We start from the raw sequence: 18,032 nt of genomic DNA, 5'->3' as shown, positions 1-18,032 counted from the left end.
AGACTCTTGTTTTCTGGATAGTTTGTATTCAGATCATCACAGGGTGTTTTAAAGATGCAAATTGTCTGATGAGAATCCATCATTAGCTTTTTTGGTTTGTTTTTTCCATTATAGGTTTGTTGACTGTGCTTTCTCTCCAGATGTAACGTTTCTGTTTTGCCTGTTGCATTTTAACGAGTGTGAACTGTTTTTATTCCATTAATTAGGTCTTTAATTATGTCAGACAACCTGAAGTTCATTTAAATGGCTCAAACTCATTTGTAAAAATGAGGCAAATAGGGCTTGTAAATTTTTTTTTATTTTTTACATGTTTATATCAGTGTGAAGACGGATCCATTTCCAGTCATTGTACTCTGTGTTAGCCTCGAATAACAGGGACAATTACCTAATGACCTCACTATATTTGTAGAAAAACAAATGTAAATCTTTCACGTTTAAAATGTTAAAGTCTAATCAATAAATCATCAGGACTTTGTGATGCAATGAATAAATTAAGAAAACAATCAACAAATTAATTGATTAAAAAGTGTGACTGAATTTACACTATACAGTGAAAGTTCAGTGACCAAAGCACATGATTTCATCAATGTTACTGTAAAAGCTTTTAGTATATATTAATGAAATGGCCAGCACGTTTAGAGTACTGGGCAAAACTCTTGGGGGAAATGGGTGCTGTGATTGTTTAAAACAAGTACAAAAATGTGGTTTGTAGAGTTCTCCTCAGACTGTATGTCAGTATTTGGTGTGACCTCCTTTATTCTTCAACGTAGTCTGAACTCTCTTAGTCAAGCTTTCTTGTAATTTCTTTAAGTTGTCTTCAGGAATAGTTCTCCAGGCTTCTTGAAGGACATTCAAATCTCTTCGTTGGATGTTGGCTGCCTTTTTGTTCTGTTCTCTGTCAAGATGACCTGACACTACTTCAGTAATCTTAAGGTCTGGGCTCTGGGGAGGCCGACCTATGACTTAGAATAATCCACAGTGTGTTTTTTTTTTTGTTTGTTTTTTCCATTTAAGTATGTTTTTACATATGAACAGTTGCTAATCAGAAGCATTCCAGATGGCAATTGCATGGTGGATCAATATCTGATGGTATTTTTATTCTTCTATCAATTTAGACTAAATCTCCAACAGCACTGACTGAAATGCAGCCCCAAACCATGACTGTAGATGCACTCTCTCCTGACCTCATCTGTAAATATTGGTGATGATCTGAACCAAAAAATTTCAAATTAGGATTAATCACCCAAAAAAGACCTGGTGCCATTCATTTTCAGTTCATGTCCAGTTCTTGTGTAACTTGGCATACTTCAGCCTTTCTTCCTGTTTCTCTTCCTTAAGAATGTTTTCCTGGTAACCACCCATTTCCAATGAGGCTTCAGTGAACAGTAGATGGACCAACCAAAGGGCACGTTCTGCAAACCACTTCAAGATATGCCAACTTTGCGGTTAATGGCGCTTGCAAATTCTCTTGTTGGTGGAAAAATGAGATTTTATGCGTGTCAACGTGTTAAAATCGAAAATGAGTTCTTTGCTCAGTTGTTTGTGGAGAAACAACACTGGTTTATCCTTTCAGTTAGAGGCCATTTATGCTTAAATGATAGATAGGTCAGTGTTGAGCGGCTTAATGAACAACAACAAATAAAGAAACATTCCTGTAAAACTGATCAGGTAAGGAGTGGACTGAAAATGAGTGAAAAAGCAGCCAATGTAAAAAGAAGAACTTTGATCTTCAGAAATCGCAGAGAAATATTGCTCAAGACTATTTTCCAAAATGTATAGTTAGTGTAGCTCCCTGGACACGCAAAGTGAGGGGAGGCACTAGAACGATGGAGCCAGTCTAATACAATTGCTTTCTGCTCTATGGTGGTTTGAGTTTTGTGTTGTTTTAGTTTCTGTCTTTGTTCCAGCTATAACCCACATGTCCTGGAGCTTGACGTGTTTGACGTTTAATGAGTGACAAGAACTTTTACTGTTTCGTTTTGTCCGCCTTTTTGTTTTTGTTTGTATTGTTCCGTGTTCATCTGCCATTTCTCCTCCGCTGTCTGTGCTCGACAGAGATTACGGGGTAGTCATCTGAATTAGAGCGCTCTGTTGGCATTTCACAGGCACAGCTTGATTGTGCAGGAGATGAGTGGGTGTCTCCTGCTGCGTGAAGCTGCAGTAAAAGACGTTGCCTCCTCCACAGTGTCAGTCCACTGTGCTTAAAGCCTTTGCTTCCCTTCATTTTTCCACTTGCTCACTCTCGGCTGTTGTCGTCGTGCCTTCCTCTGTGTTAAACCTCTTACCCCTTTTTTATTTTTTTTTATTTTTAGGATACAATGAAGTACTTTACCCACACAAACACACTGTTGTTTGTTCTCTTGTGTGTTAAAAGATAGGGAGACTTGGCACTAGCAGCTACATGGCCTCATCACAGCTGCCCAGTAAAACTTTCAGTCTTCACACGGGGCACAGCTGGATGATGAATAGCCCACTGTTTTCTGTCTTGTTATGTTGTTTCTACCCTGCCTACCTAGCTCCCCCCGCTTTCTTTTACTAACTTCTTTTTTTTTTCCCCTGTTCCTTTGATTAATATTTACTTTTTTAAAAAACTTCTTCCCACTAGCCTGCAGTCCCTCCAGGAGGATTTGCTGGTGTGTACCGCAGACGGTTATCTCCATGTGCTGCATTGGGATGGGCTCGGCAGCAATGGACGCAAGGCCATCTGCCTTACTACAATCCCCTTCTCATTGGACCTGCAGTCTGCTCGAGGTTAAAAGATCAATGCACTCTGCTCAAATACAACAGAGTAACATTAAAACAAAATCAGCCTACAGTAGCTTTTCAGCCGGGAAAATGTTATCTTATAAAAGAAGTTCTCCCTCCCTGTGTATTTAGGTGGCCCTTCTCTGGACCTGGAGGGGGTTCATATCCGCTGTATGGAGTACTGTGTGACCCTGGATGGCTTTGCTGTCGTACTGAGTGACGGACGCCTGGGCTTTATCACCCCACTGAGCAACACCATCACTGCAGACGTAAGGATGCTCACAGACACGCACTGCTCACGTTAAAGCACACAGACGGTCAAAACAGTTGAATTAGTCATTTTCCACAACGGCGTAATAATCGTAGTCGAGACATTGTGCGCAGTTGGCCCTTTGTTTATGTGCAGTACACAGCAGGAGGCGGTTTGTGTCAGATCTGTTCTCACTGCTCAAACTATGTTTGGTTTAAGCGAGGGTGCTGCAGGCCGGCCACATGCCATCCAGCCGTCCGCAGTGAATTCTTGAATAATTACCTGCTCTATTTTCACATGGGCAAAATCACATTACACAGACCTTATAGTAGGGAGCTGGCAGCGTAAGGGCCATTAAATGTCCAAGACGACAGAGTCAGACCTTTGCTTTCTCACATAGCGTTCCACTCAGAAATGCTCAAGGCTGCAGTGCATGTGTGAAAACTGCTGTTGTTATGGCATTAAATGGCCAATTTATTATTACAGGACACCTGACACCACGATGATAGGAACACTATAAGCCCTATTTCATGCAGCCAAATCACTAACAGCATAATGATTTCTCTGTTTCGTGAAGATAACCATGCTTTTTATTCTGCAAATCAATTGAGTGCTCTGGTTGGCTTTTAGTAGACTAGAACAGCTTGTTTCAGGGTATAAAGTTCAGAATTTCTTCTTCTTCTTTTTTTTTTTTTTTTTGTAGTTTTGCTTCTGTAGCTTTTCAATCAGACAGTCACTATGTGATTGAAGTGCACACTTTCAGCTTCAATTCAAAGGGTTTTACGAAACCTTTATATTGACTATTTAGCAATTATGGCCATTTTTTATACACATTTACACATTCGAGTTTATTGGACAAACTAGTGTAATTTTAAATAGAGGTTGTGTTATTACTTGGATGAAAATCATTTTCAGTCAATGACTGCCTAAAGTCTCGAAAACATGGACATAGAAAGTGTTGTTTGCTCCCTGGAGATGCTCTGCTTGGCCTTTTCTGCAGTCACCTTCAGGTGTTTGTGAAGCTCCCTGCGTTCAGTTTTATCTTCAGTAACTGAAAAGCTGCTATACTCGAGTGAGATCAGGTGACAGACTTGGCCATTGAAGAATATCCCATTTCTTTGCCTTAACTTTTACAATATTCTTTGGGTCATTATCCATGTGCACTGTGAAGCTTTGTCTGTTTTGCAGCATTTGGCTGAATCTGAGCAGAGAGTATAGCCATGTACACTTCAGAGTTCTTCCTGCTACTTCTATAAACCGTTACATCATCAATAAATAGTGAGCCCGCTCCACTGGCTCCCATACATGCTGTAACACTGTAGCCACCACATTTAAAATGATGTGAGCTGATGGATCACCATCTCACACTCTTCTCTCCTTTGTCTGCTTTGTTTTGAATAAGAACCTGGTTTAAAAACTGCTTTTCACTAATTTTGAACAAATGCAAAATTTCTGTGAAACTCTTTGAATTAAAGCTTAAAATCTGCACTTTAATCACATATTGATTGTGGTGGTGATGTACAGAGGCAAAGCCACAAAAAGTGTCTGATTATGGACCTAATTTGTTTGTGTGGAAAGTTTTGAATACCATTTATTTTTATCATTTTAGTTATTTATTTATTTATTTTCCAAGCTATACATTTTTAATAGTGGCAGGAATTGGTCCCTTCCTGATTTACTGTCAGAAACTCCGATATACTTGCTTTTTCACCATGCAGGAGATGCACAGCAGTACTTCCAGAGAGCAATTATGCACACTAATAATGCAACATGTTCAAGTACACACAAAGCCAGAACAAAATGTTATTAATAATATTGCGGTAATGACTCAGTTACAGAGCTTGCGGCTTTTAGTGTTCTTGGCACGGTGAAGACCGAAATGACCATCAGGAAAAACATTTTCTTGCATCTCAGTTTACAGTTAATATTTTGGCTGGAAAATAGACAGTGGGTGTTGATTTTTAACATCAAGACATAAATGTCAGATACAAATTGTGACCAATCGAGTGATGATGTGCTTTACTCTCAGATTTGTTATCTTTTCTTTTTTTGACAGTCTGCATCATTTTACTGTTACCTGTTATTCAAGAAGGCTTCTTGTGTTTGTCCAGCAGTTGCAGGGTGTCTGGGCAGCGGATGTGACTGATGGCACCTGTGTGGCTGTCAACAACAAGTACAGGCTGATGGCCTTTGGCTGCGCCAGGTACATGTCTCTGCAAACGTCTCCCTCTCTCGCCGTCTCCCTACATCGTTTACAGGGCAGTGCTGGAAAGCGATCTTGGGTGTGTTTGTTGAATGTGTGTGTGTGTGGTACAGAGAGGTTGTTGTCAGTGTGGTGTGTGTGTGTGTCCAGTGTGAGAATCTGTCAGTTTGTGTTTGCTGAGGCTAAGTAGTGTGTACTCGTCAGGAACTCCTCACGCAGAGCAATAACGCCAGGTTGGCAGGAATTTCTCTCCATGCTGCTTCCTTTTCCCCTTCACCATGTTTCGGACACTATTTTCTACACTGTTTTGTACTATATTTTTCAAAACATTGGAAATGTATAAAGTACAAATGTTTTACTAAAGTCTTCACATATTTGAAAACAAGCTTAAGCAAAATATCGGCAGGGAGCAACTGCAGACATCCGATTTTTAAGCATCTGTGTTTAATGGCATTCACATACAGTACAGATGCTGAGCTTGTGTTGCTGTTTTAATTGTTTTCATGTATGTTTGTCTCATGTTAACGTGCAAAGAGATGCACAAACATGCTGGGGGAAGCTCACAGCACAGAATTGTAGCTAGGCCGTGACGTTTCATGCAGTTCCTCTCATCTTACACAGCATGTTACGCTGGTTGAAATGCGTGTGTTGTCATTGCAGCGGCTCGGTGCTGGTGTACATGATCGACACCACAACAGGGTCGATGCAGCTCTCCCACAAACTGGAGCTCACTCCAAAACACTACCCAGGTATCCTCATTTTACCCTCAATTCTTGTGTCTTGCTTTTTTTTACTCCTTTTTCATCTTAGCTTAGCTCCACTTAGCATCCTTTTACAGGTTGTAATGTACATTCCTTCAGCTTTTTGTCTTTCTCTTTGTGTATCTGATATCCTGCATCACTTTTGTTGGATTTGTGGTCCAAAGCCATAGCTCACCCTAGTGGCTGAACTGGCTTATAGACCCATGGCTGTTTAAACAATGAAAATGGCTGGTGTCTTCCTCTTGCTTTGTAGTTAAGAGCTTAGCGTAAAGACACCTTACTTTAAACTCCCGCAGAGTTTGAGGCAAGGTGTGTCATGCAATTCTCCTCCTCTTTAATTAAATAGCAGCTCCTGTAATATTATCCCAGTTGCATCACATTCTACAAACTAAGCCCTCATTAGGTTACCATTAGGTAATATCATTCTGATTTTGTATAAATGTTTTTATCTACAAGAGCCAAATGTGGCACAGTTTTACCTGCAGTGGCCTTTCTGCACATTCAGTCGACTGTCATTACATGTTTGTTAAAATCCCAGTGAATCTAGAAAAGCACAAAGTGTTTGTGCAGAATCAACAGTATTGCTCTTTTGATGTCACCCAACGTGATGCCATTCACAGATTTTGCTCGTCATTATGTATAAAAATGAAAACACAACAGAACTTGGTGCATAAATAAAATAGAAAAAGAAAAAGTCCAATACAACAGTAAAACAGAAGTGTTGTAATTTCTGTGCACTCTTTGCCTTTTCAGACATCTACAACAAGACGGGCCCTGTCAAACTAATCTGCTGGTCACCTGACTGCAGCGTTGTCATGGTTACGTGGGAGTGCGGCGGCCTGTCGCTGTGGAGCGTCTTCGGAGCTCACCTCATCTGCACTCTGGGAGAGGACTTCATGTGAGTGAAGGCACAGATGCGGCCCTGCTACATTCATACAGCGTGTTCGTTTGTAATGATTTTTGTGTGTTTGCTCCCTTTAGACATCGATCTGATGGTACCAAGAAAGACCCCCTTAAAATCAGCTCTATGGTATGTAGACATTTGTTTTAAGAGTGAAAAAATCCAAATAAAAGTCTTTATTTGTGATAGAGGTGAAAACTTTTTTTGTATGCTGAATCTTGCACTTTGCCCCTTTCTAGAGCTGGGGTGCAGAAGGCTACCACCTATGGGTGCTCCCTCACAAACAGGAGAGGAGAAGACAAGAGGAGCAGGAGCAGGATGTGGAGATGGTTGCACCTCCTAACTCCAGCGCTTTGCAGGCTGGCATACTGCAGTTCCACTTCATTAAGAGCGCCCTCACAGTCAACCCCTGCACGGTGAGAAGATGCACGGTGCTGATGGAAGCATCACCGCACACACGCGCCATGCCCTGCATTTATGCTCGGTTTGCTCCTTTCTTGGCTGTTGCAGAGTAACCAGGAGCAGGTGTTACTCCACGGTGAAGACCGCCTCTACCTGACCTGCGGTGACCCCACACAGATCCATAGCAACTCTGACACACACCCACACACACACTTACACCCGCGCGACGGCAGCCCGCTGCACCCGCCCCCCAACCCCGACTCCTCTCTCTCTCAGGGACTCAGCACTTTACTGGGACACAAGCACTGGCACGTGGTCCAGGTAAGGATGTGCTTCCTCCTGCTGCTCTGCAAACTTCCTGTATGTCATTATCAAGAATAAGTTAGTGCACAGAAACTGCAGTCATTTCTGGATTATGGATTATGAAAGACAGACGCAAATAAACTGAGTAGCTTGAAGTGGCCTGTGTGTGTCAGTAAATCTAAAATTTAGCTCATTGTCATTTCATTTTTTTAAAATTGAATTTTATTTGTCCTCTAGATTCACAGCACATACCTAGAGAGCAACTGGCCTATACGGGTAAGTGTGTGTGTGTGTGTGTGTGTGTTTGACTTTAATGTTGATCTCAGTGATGTTTGATAAATAAATGCATGCATTCAGTTTTTATTAAGTAAGCTTGTTTTACATGCAGAAGAAGATAAATGTGAAGTATAGTCCTCTTTTTATGTGGAAAGTTTTGGCTTGGTTGCCTCTGGCCTCCAAAGCTCATTTTTATATGATGTAAAGCTCTATAAACAAGCTCAACTTAACTTTAAAAAAATGTCATCACACTGGTAGCAAAACCAGTGAGAGCTGTTTTTAGTTTTATGGAGTTGCTCGTTTTCTGTGTCAACACTTGAAATTGGTGTTTGGTGTATCTTACCGACGTCTGTGTATGTTTGTAAAGTTTGCAGCCATAGACACAGCAGGCCAGTGCATGGCTGTAGCAGGGAGGCGAGGCTTTGCACACTACTCCTTGTTTACAAGGAAATGGAAGTTGTTTGGGAATATCACTCAGGTATGTTGACACCTTAATAGATGACTTTGGTGCAGCGATCAATAGGTGGTCAATGACGGAAAAACCTCATCTGAGCTCTAAGATACTTTTATTTTGTCCACACGTTGAAAATACTGCCACTGTAACAAAGACAAATGTGCCAGGAATAACTTGTAACTTCATTTTTTTTTGTGAATATGAATACACACCTAGCCATGCAGTCTGCCTTCACAAGCATTTGTGAGAGAATGGGTCGTCCTAAATAGTTCACTGAATTTCAGTGTGGGGCTGTAATAGGATGCCACTGATGTAATAAGCCAGTTTGTGACATTTCCTCCAACGCGCATATCCACAGTAAGTGGTGTTACTGAAAGGCGGAAGCATTTAGGAACCACAGCAACTCAACCACAAAGTGACAGACCACATGAAGTCATAGAGCAGGGTCGCTAAGTGCTGCCTAGACGCATAGTGTGTAAAAGCCACTCTGCTCACTCAATAACTGCAGAGCTGCAAACCTCCTCTGACATTAACATCAGCACAAAAACTGTGTGTCAGGAGCTTCACAGTGTGGGTTTCCAGATCCAGACAGCTTCTATAAGTGTGTTTATTGGTGCTTCAGTACTTTTGTCCATATATTGTTTGTGCGTATGTGCGTGGAGAAAGCTATTCCATGCAAAAGCTCTAAAAATGCAGTTGAAAATACAATTAGAATAACAGTCTGTTTAAAAAATGAATTTGTGCACAAAAGTGTTTTTGTTGGACAGTACCTGATAAATGTGTTGTTGCTTTTTTCTGCAGGAGCAGAACATGACAGTCACAGGAGGTCTGGCTTGGTGGAATGACTTTGTGGTGGTGGCCTGTTACAATTTTATAGACCAGCAGGAGCAGGTGAGACTGAAGCACCACCTATAATACCACCGTGTCAAAAATCCCTTTGGTTTTTTTGTCTGATCTAATGCCTGTCTTTAATTTTGATGTCTCCGTCTGTGGTCTCTCTGTAGTTGAGACTCTATCAACGCTCATCCAACCTGGACAATGCCTTTGCTTCAGTTACTAAGCTACATTCTGACACTCTGCTGCTCAATGTCTTCAGAGACATGGTCATACTCTTCAGAGCCGACTGCTCCATCTGTCTTTATAGTATAGAGAGGAAGAACGACAGGTGGGCTTCTATACACACACGAATCCAGTCTTTACATCACAAATTAACCGTTTCCGGAGAAGAACGTCATCTGTTGGTGTTACGGTGGGCAGGTTTTATCAGTTTTTGTGCCAGTGACCGTTATGGATGGAGGGCCTTATGTTGTTGGGTCCTGCTTTCAGCTGTTCATTCATCACTTTTCATGAAGGTTATATATCTGGAACGCCTTGAGAATTCCCACAGATTTGATACGTCGGTTTATTTGGATTTCAGAATTTGTTTGGAATACAGTGGTCAGAGTCAAGGTTGCTCGGCTCTTATTCAGGAAATTATATGCGAGTCTTAACAAAATTTTATAAAAATGTCAAATATGATGAAAATTATTCTTACAAATGAAACAAAAAACTATAATGAATGATTCTTGAGATGTTGCTTTCCTGTGACCACTTCATGACTGCCGGCCTTGAACTGGTTAAACAGAAAAATCCTTTTAACGTGAAGCTGTCACAGTAGAAAATGTAGAATCGTTGTATGGTTTTCAGCTCTTTTCTTTGCATTCTTGGATTATTTTCTTTCCCGTGCATTAGTCTTCTTTCATTAAGCTCCTGATTATTATTATCATTCCAGTCCAAACCCGACAGCCAGTGTGGAGCTGCTGCAGGAGGTGTCGATGTCCCGTTACATCCCTCATCCAGCCCTTGTGGTGTCTGTCACTCTCACGTCTGTGCGCACCGAGACTGGCATCACATTAAAAGCCCCGCAGCAGGTAGTGCAGGAACACAGTAGCATACAGCAACCGCCGATCTGTAACTACAGGTGTTTTAATAATGCCTCGTGTGTGTGTGTGTGTGTGTGTGTGTGTGTGTGTGTGTGTGTGTGTGTGTGTGTGTCAGGCCTGCATGGCAGAGAGCATTATGTTAAATCTGGCTGGCCAGTTGATCATGCTACAGCGGGACCGTTCAGGACCGCAAGTGCGAGAGAAAGACACGGCTGCTGTCAACAAGAAGCTGGTGAGTTCACACTGATATCTTTGCATGCAAAACGTTCTAATAATACTGATGTCCGTGCAAACAGAAATCAGACCTCACACCACTAAAACTGAATTTTAAATTTTAGGCATCCGCTCATAACAGCTTTGCTTTTTTTTCCCCCACTAGCTCCCATTTTGTCCCCCTGTCGTGTTGGCCCAGTGTGTGGAGAATGTTTGGACCACCTGTCGATCCAACAAGAAAAAGCGCCATCTGCTGGAGGCTCTTTGGTTGTCCTGTGGAGAAGCGGGCATGAAAGTGTGGCTGCCACTTTTCCCCCGAGACCATCGCAAACCCCACTCCTTCCTCTCCAGACGCATAATGCTGCCCTTCCACATCAACATCTACCCTTTGGCCGTGCTGTTCGAGGATGCCCTCGTACTGGGGGCAACCAATGAGACTGTGCTCTACGACGGGATGCAGGGATCCTCAGAGCCACTGGAGGCATTGTTTCCCTACTGCACAGTAGAGAGGACCTCACAGATCTACCTCCACCACATACTGAGACAGCTGCTGGTTCGCAACCTGGGTGAACAGGTACTTGGAGCAGCCTGGCTCAACATATCTGCTTATTTTTATAAGGGTTTTGCTTTGCTTGGAGTAGTTTTGACTACATTCTTTGTAAGCGATAACACAGGTCCATACTGTAATCACATTAGCCTCGTAATGTTCTTACCCTGAGCAAAAAGAACCTCGAAATCCAAGTCCGAAGAAACTGAGATACTTGTCGCCAAAGAGGAAGCCAGAAAAGAAATGAGGCTTCCAGCACTGCATTTTTAAGAGCACATAAGGCAATTTAAGATGAGATATTTGATACTGGAATACTTTTAAATGAAAAGGTTAAACCCTACTTTTTTTCCGTTTGCAATTTTGTTTAGGAAAACTTTAAATAAAGACCAAAAGGCACTGATCACGATGATGATCAGGGCATGATGATGACAAAGCTCTGAGAAACTTTCTTTTCAAATTTGTATGAATTTGTTTGAATTACCAAGAAATTCAGGTATGAAAATATTGATAGTGTGTGCGATGTTAGTATATGAGAGAATTTATTCCTTTCTTTACTGTTTCCTTTCAAGGCTTTGATGCTGGCTCAGTCATGTGCCTCCCTCCCCTACTTCCCCCATGTCATGGAGCTGATGGTTCATGTAGTGCTGGAAGAAGAGGCAACGTCGCGGGAGCCCATACCCGACCCGCTGCTTCCCACCGTTGCAAAGTTCATCACAGAGTTCCCCCTGTTCCTCCAGACCATCGTCCACTGCGCCAGGAAGACAGAGTACGCCCTGTGGAACTACCTGTTTGCAGCCGTGGGAAACCCCAAAGATCTGTTTGAGGAGTGTCTCATGGCTCAGGATCTGGACACAGCGGCCTCCTATTTGATTATACTGCAGGTAACGAGCGGAGTCAACAGCTCATATTACCATATTCTACATTCCCCACTTCAGTTAACTTTATAATGGCAGAGATTATTTGCATTTTCACCCTTGAAAATCTTTGGAAAAGAGTCTAATTTATTTTTCCAAGATCCTTAAAAAGATCCTCAAAGTCTCAGGCGTTCCTCTTTTTCTCCTCCTCCATAAAGAATATGGAGGTTCCAGCAGTGAGCAGACAGCACGCCACTCTTCTCTTCAACACGGCTCTCGAGCAGGGCAAGTGGGACCTTTGCCGGCACATGATCAGATTCCTCAAAGCCATTGGTTCAGGGGAGATGGAGACTCCGCCCCCAACACCCACTACTCAGGTGAGGAGCTGAAAATGTTACAGTGACTGTCAGTCTGGCTTCAAGCAAGGGCACCAACCTCGTACGGTTTTATCTTTATTCTGTCTTAAATTCACTGACTGTCCTTTAATGATCTTTTATTGTCTCTTCCTGTTTTATTTATTTGTTTTATTCTGTGTTATTGCACAGCTCTTTCTGACTACATGCCCATGAAAAGCACTTTTTATAAACTTTAAACTGGTAACCTTCAAACGTGTTTCTGTGTTCAGGAACCCAGCTCAACTGGAGGTTTCGAGTTCTTTAGAAATCGCAGCATCAGCTTGTCTCAGTCGGCCGACTCGGTCACCGCAGGAAAGTTCAACCTGCAGAAGACCTTCAGTATGCCTTCTGGATCTTCTGCTAAAGGGTACCTGCACATTATTTTGCATAAAAGTGGACACTAGTACTGCAGTTTGTTCAGAATGTGCTCTGCTCATCTAACTATTCCTGTCTTTTCCCTCTGTTGCATCCTCCCGCCAGTCGGGATGTGGAGTGTGCAGAGAACATGTATATCGACATGATGCTGTGGCGCCATGCCCGTCACCTCCTGGAGCAGGTGCGCCTTCGTGATCTGGGATGCTTTTCCGCTCAGCTGGGCTTCGAACTCATCGGCTGGTTATGTCGCGAGCGAAACCGCGTGGCCCGAGTTGATGATTTTGTATTGGCGCTGAAGAAGCTCCATAAGGACTTCCTCTGGCCGTTCCCTGTCATTCCTGTGGGAAACCTCAGCTCACCACTGAAGAATGGACGGTGCCGTACAGGTGAGTGAAGAACAGGAAGGTTTACAGAGAAATCAATTATTACTTTAAATATTTAAAGGTGATGGTTGAATAGCCATCCAGTATGGTGCCCCAGTTTGCATACTACTGACAATTTAATCCTTACATGCCATCACTGGCTTCATCGCTGTAATTCTTGCTGTTTTTCGTTGTTGTTTTCAGTGCTGAGCCCACGGTTGTTGAAGTCACAGTCAGCAGACAGCCTGCTGAACAACGACATGGACACGGCACCGCCTCCAACAGCTCCTGACAACCACACCTGGATGGACGGGCTTGAGCAGAGACCCAAAGACATGGACACAGCCTCTTCTGCTCACTCGAACCAGCACTCACCACAGACTCATGAGGCCTTCCTGTCACTGCTCACCAACAAAGGTAATACAACTTTAACAGTTATTCCCTTCTTTTGTTTTCATCCGCTTAAGCTGAACTTCATCTTTCACTCACTGCGCTTTCTAGTCGAGGAGTACAGCATCGGCTCGGCCACAGACCTCACAGAGACCAGCTCAGTGGTGGATGGCGACTGGACAATGGTGGACGAGAACTCGTCCACTTTGAGCCTGAGTCAGGCCGAGCTGGAGCACATCTCCATGGAGCTGGCCAACAAAGGCCCGCACAAGTCCCAGGTGCAGCTCAGGTGGGACCCCATTCAAACTATGGTCGTTTAATTCAATGCAAAATCAACACGTATATTTAAGCTGCGCCTTCTGTGTGTCTATCAGATATCTTCTCCATGTGTTCATGGAGGCGGGCTGCCTGGAGTGGTGTGTGGTGATTGGTTTGATCCTGCGGGATGCAAATGTCATCAAGCAGGTGATCAGTTTCCTGGACAACCCAGAGGTTCCTGCGGAAAATGTGCAGAGTGTCCGAAACGGATTATTAGCAGTCGATGCGTGGGCCTCCACAGACTGGTGGGTAGTTCTGTGCTGGTACCGATATTTTTAATCTATAAAAACACGTTATGTAGGGGAGAGCAGTGTGTTCTGATTTATGAGATGTCATCTTTAGTTTGGAAATTGTGACACATTTTTAATGACCACTAAATCACTGTGATTTTTTTTATTTTTTTTTATATTACACAATAGGGCAGCACAGTGGTTAGCACTGTTGCCTCACAGCAAGAAGGTCCTGAGTTCAATTCCACCATCAGGAATTGGAGTGTGGAGTTTGCATGTTTGTGTGGGTTCTCCTCGGATAATAATAATAATAATAATAATGGATTCGATTTATATAGCGCTTTTCAAGGCACCCAAAGTGCTTTACAATGCCACTATTCATTCACTCTCACATTCACACACTGGTGGAAGCAGCTACGGTTGTAGCCACAGCTGCCCTGGGGCAGACTGACAGAAGCGAGGCTGCCATTTCGCGCCATCGGCCCCTCTAGCCAACACCAGTAGGCAGTAGGGTAAAGTGTCTTGCCCAAGGACACAACGACCAGGACAGAGAGCCCGGGGATCGAACCGGCGACCTTCCGGTTACAGATACGCTTCCCAACCCCCTGAGCCACGGTACTCCAGCTTCCTCCCACAGTCCAAAGACATGCACTTTGTGGGGATAGGTTAATTGAAAAATCTAAATTGCCCATAGGTGTGAATGCGGGAGTGAGTGCGACTGGTTGTTTTTCCCTGTGTGTTAGCCCTGCGACAGACTGGCGACCTGTCCAGGGCGTACCCCGCCTCTCGCCCTATGACAGCTGGGATAAGGATAAGCGGATGCGAATGCGTGGATGGATATTACGCAATAAATACAAACCACACCTTCCAGCAGTACCATCAGTCCTAATACACTAGTATAGAGCCGATACCAGTGCCGGCGTTGTTATCGATCCTATTATCAAAAGTCACGATCAGTAACAATCAGATACCGATACCAGTATTGATAACTATGCTATCAGTATTTGGATTGACCTATCCAACTCTACTGATGGATATAACAACTCGTATAGAGAGATTTCTTTACCTTTTTTATTACAATAAATGTTTTGTCTTCTTCCCGTAGCCTGGGTTACAAACCATTCCTCAGCCTGATCCAGCCGCAGCTGCAGCGGCTGATGGAGTCGACGTCGGAGCAGGTGCAGCCTGAAGCCTTCCAGCCTGCCACCCAATGCTCCAAGCTCAGTGGCTCTGAAGGTCTGGGAGGAGCCGCGGTACCTCGGGCAGAAGACAGCAGAGGAGTGGTGACCCCGCTGGGCCTGGCCCTGCCCTCTCTCGAACCCGCAGGAGTTTTCCCCCGTCCCCCCTCTGAGGACTGTCCTCCCGAACAAACGGAGGAGCAGGGGGAGGAGGAGGGAACCTACGACTGCACCTTGTCCTGAAGCCTCTTCTGGACTTTTTAACCTGTGAACCCTTCAAGGGCCGGAGTGGAGAAAGCTGCAGCATTGGCTGACTGGAAAAAGACTTCATTTGTGTGAGCGAGCGTGTGCGTGCCTGCGTTTGTGCGCCTCTTTGTCGGTTCCTACTTCAGTCAGTATTACCCACTCTTTAGATCGCTATCAGCCCGACAGGCACAAAGACATCACAGCACAAACGGTTCCTTTTTAACAGAGCTCATTTCAGCAGATTGTGCTGGTAGATTAGAGAGGAGGGTTACTCATGTCAGTTGTTTTCCACTTGTGTTGTTTTGGAAGCTGTAGAGCAGCACGCAAAAGCTTGGGTAGAGCGATAGAATCAGTTCGAAGGGTCTGTCCGGATCTTTGCGCTAACCGCGGAGCATAACGTAGAACAAAGAAAAAGCTCGAGAACCTTTTACGGGACTCGCTGAAGTGCGTCTGAGCCTACAGTACGTGAAGCGTGCCGTTCTGTCTGTGTGCACAAGAGGTGTTTCATACTTTCATACCTCAGTATAATTTTAAAATATTTTGTGATACCTTTTTTCTATAATGTAACAGTGTACAGGATGACATTATTTTTCTATCCCTCTGCAGTCACCCTGTGACCAAAAAAAAAGAAAAAACACCCTCAGCAGATGATTCTGTGCGATTCTTTAAAACAGTTGAATTTAAGGTTTCTAAGAAAATGATCTGTGAGTAGAATCCCACTGTTCTGAGTGCAGACTAGTTTCTTACCACTGATCAGCACCTCGCCCGCCCGCTGCCCACCCCCTCCCTAGTGATGCTAAAGTACAGAATCAGCTGCCTCGCCCTTCCCCGTGTGGGTTTTCACACAAAGCAAAGCAGATCTGTGTTGATCCTTCTCAACACTTCCTGCGCTGAACAAAAAAAAAAAAAATCACATGCTTTTTTTTTTTTTTTTTTAATATAAATTCAAAAAAGGCTTTGTTTCCCATCACGCCAAAGGCACATCATTAGTGAGTTTTTAAAAGCCATCAGGTGGATCGTTGGCTTGTCAGCAGTGTTAGGAGCGACGCGTTAGTATTGTTTTAGTTTGAGGGATTGATTGTTGTGCAATAGATAAGTCGCCGTGTGGTTTTTGACCCTCACCCTCTCGCAGTTCGTCCGGACCACCCGCGAGACGAGCGGGAGGCCGATCGCCGTGTTCTCGTGCTTCCGAGTGGAAATCTGAACGCGTGTGCAGGGCCGTGTTCACACCATGTTGACATGATTGGTGACTCTGATCACGTGGAATTGATTTTTATCGTATTAGTCCTCGTCATTACTATTATTTATTGGGATTATTAGCTGAGAGATCATTCCTGCTTTGTTTTTAATGACTGATAACAAAACTCCTTCTCCCTCCTCTTTAGTTATCAAAGTCATGCATTGGCTCAACTACAAGCACTAAAAGAAAAACAATGCGTCAGTATTATATTGTGCAATGTATTGAAATGTTACTCAGCTTTATTTTTTTATGCTTACTACTGCTTTTGGGTTTGTTTTTTCTTTCATTCCCCCCAGCTGTGCGCTTCTCATCCTAGACCAAAATGATAAGTTATAGTTGGGTGTGTTTATCTGTTTAGATTCTTGAATGGTTTCTCTTCTACGAGCTGCCCGTCACTATACACAAAAAGGTTGAGACGGCCCGAGCGGCTCTGTATCGTCTACTTCGACCCTCCTTCCGCTCTGAACAAGCCTACAGCTCCACTACAAGCTTTACTTGAACACGGACACTTGATGAACCAAAGACTTTACGTCCAGAGGCCTTCTGTTTTAACCCCGATTTGAACGTTCAAGTCCTCATGCAGAGGGAGGAGAATCTCACTCGCGCACATCCCAGCCCTCTCATCAGAAACATCATCGCTCAAAACTAATGCTGACGGTATGCGAGACAATTTCCTACGGAAATGAATATTTCAGCTCTTTTATGGTTTCCTTCTCTGTGAGGGAGGAGTGTCGTTCGCTCGCTCAGTAAAACGTGGACAGCAGCTCCCTCCCACCTGTGTACAGTTTAAAAGTATTGCTCGTTTCCTCAGAGTCGAGATTTATTTCTGGGGCAGCAGACATCCTCAATGCAGTGTAAAGATACTCTCTTGTACATTCGCCTTTTCTACTTATATTTGGTTTTCTACTTCATTTTCCCCCCCTTGTACATATAGACCAATAAATTATTTTTAAAAGGTTTGTCTGCCTCTTTGACCTCCTTATTTTTAAAGCAACGCAGCAGCTGCAGACAAAGCAGCAACGTGTGTGTGTTTGGCTTTACATACTCTAGAAAAGAGCTCTTATATTAATGTTTGACACCAGAAAAAACAGAGTTAACTGACATATTAACATTACAACTCCATGAATATCACACGGGGGAATCTGCTGGCTTTAAATTGACTGTTTTGTTAAATTCACGTTTAAAAGACTGTTCTGGGTTTTATTCTTCGAGCTGTGGTGCCCTTGCAGTGTTTATATTAAAACATAATTGATATCTGTACATGCAGTTTTGAAGTAAGATCAGCAAGCAGGAGTGGTTGCATTTCCTCTGCCTGTAGAAAGAGAGCAGAGTTATTTTACTTATGCAAAAATGTAATTTTTAGTTAAACAAGTGTCAAATGGTTGCCATGTCAGGGTCAGCTGTAACAGAACGGCAGGGATTTTGTTTGTATTGGTGATATACTTTACAGGCAGAAAATGGACATAT

At 43.4% G+C, this 18,032-nt stretch overlaps 1 protein-coding gene across 2 annotated transcripts in view; it reads left to right on the top strand.

Annotated features, from left to right (window-relative positions):
* ric1 (RIC1 homolog, RAB6A GEF complex partner 1) overlaps positions 1–17,524 on the top strand; it is a 45,314-nt gene extending 27,790 nt beyond the window's left edge. The window contains exons 5-27 of one of the 2 annotated variants that reach the window (XM_085279648.1): positions 2,606–2,751; positions 2,878–3,014; positions 5,110–5,198; positions 5,859–5,947; positions 6,713–6,857; positions 6,941–6,989; positions 7,100–7,276; positions 7,371–7,583; positions 7,803–7,841; positions 8,209–8,319; positions 9,097–9,186; positions 9,300–9,460; positions 10,067–10,205; positions 10,333–10,449; positions 10,597–11,004; positions 11,547–11,858; positions 12,050–12,208; positions 12,457–12,593; positions 12,707–12,987; positions 13,168–13,380; positions 13,465–13,642; positions 13,728–13,916; positions 15,007–17,524. In XM_085279648.1, the coding sequence (XP_085135774.1) occupies positions 2,606–2,751; positions 2,878–3,014; positions 5,110–5,198; positions 5,859–5,947; positions 6,713–6,857; positions 6,941–6,989; positions 7,100–7,276; positions 7,371–7,583; positions 7,803–7,841; positions 8,209–8,319; positions 9,097–9,186; positions 9,300–9,460; positions 10,067–10,205; positions 10,333–10,449; positions 10,597–11,004; positions 11,547–11,858; positions 12,050–12,208; positions 12,457–12,593; positions 12,707–12,987; positions 13,168–13,380; positions 13,465–13,642; positions 13,728–13,916; positions 15,007–15,322 (3,895 nt within the window). In that variant the 3' untranslated portion in view covers positions 15,323–17,524. Of the gene's footprint in view, positions 1–2,605; positions 2,752–2,877; positions 3,015–5,106; positions 5,199–5,858; positions 5,948–6,712; positions 6,858–6,940; positions 6,990–7,099; positions 7,277–7,370; positions 7,584–7,802; positions 7,842–8,208; positions 8,320–9,096; positions 9,187–9,299; positions 9,461–10,066; positions 10,206–10,332; positions 10,450–10,596; positions 11,005–11,546; positions 11,859–12,049; positions 12,209–12,456; positions 12,594–12,706; positions 12,988–13,167; positions 13,381–13,464; positions 13,643–13,727; positions 13,917–15,006 lie in introns of both variants that reach the window. The other variant, XM_085279647.1, reaches the window with a different exon arrangement.
* Positions 17,525–18,032: the final 508 nt, after the last annotated feature.

This window comes from Mchenga conophoros, linkage group LG7 (genome assembly GCF_057382185.1).
Source record: "Mchenga conophoros isolate Kocher_MC1m ecotype Shallow Benthic linkage group LG7, M_conophoros_male_GT1.1, whole genome shotgun sequence".
Lineage (NCBI taxonomy): Eukaryota > Metazoa > Chordata > Actinopteri > Cichliformes > Cichlidae > Mchenga > Mchenga conophoros.
This window is presented reverse-complemented; position numbering and strand designations above follow the sequence as displayed.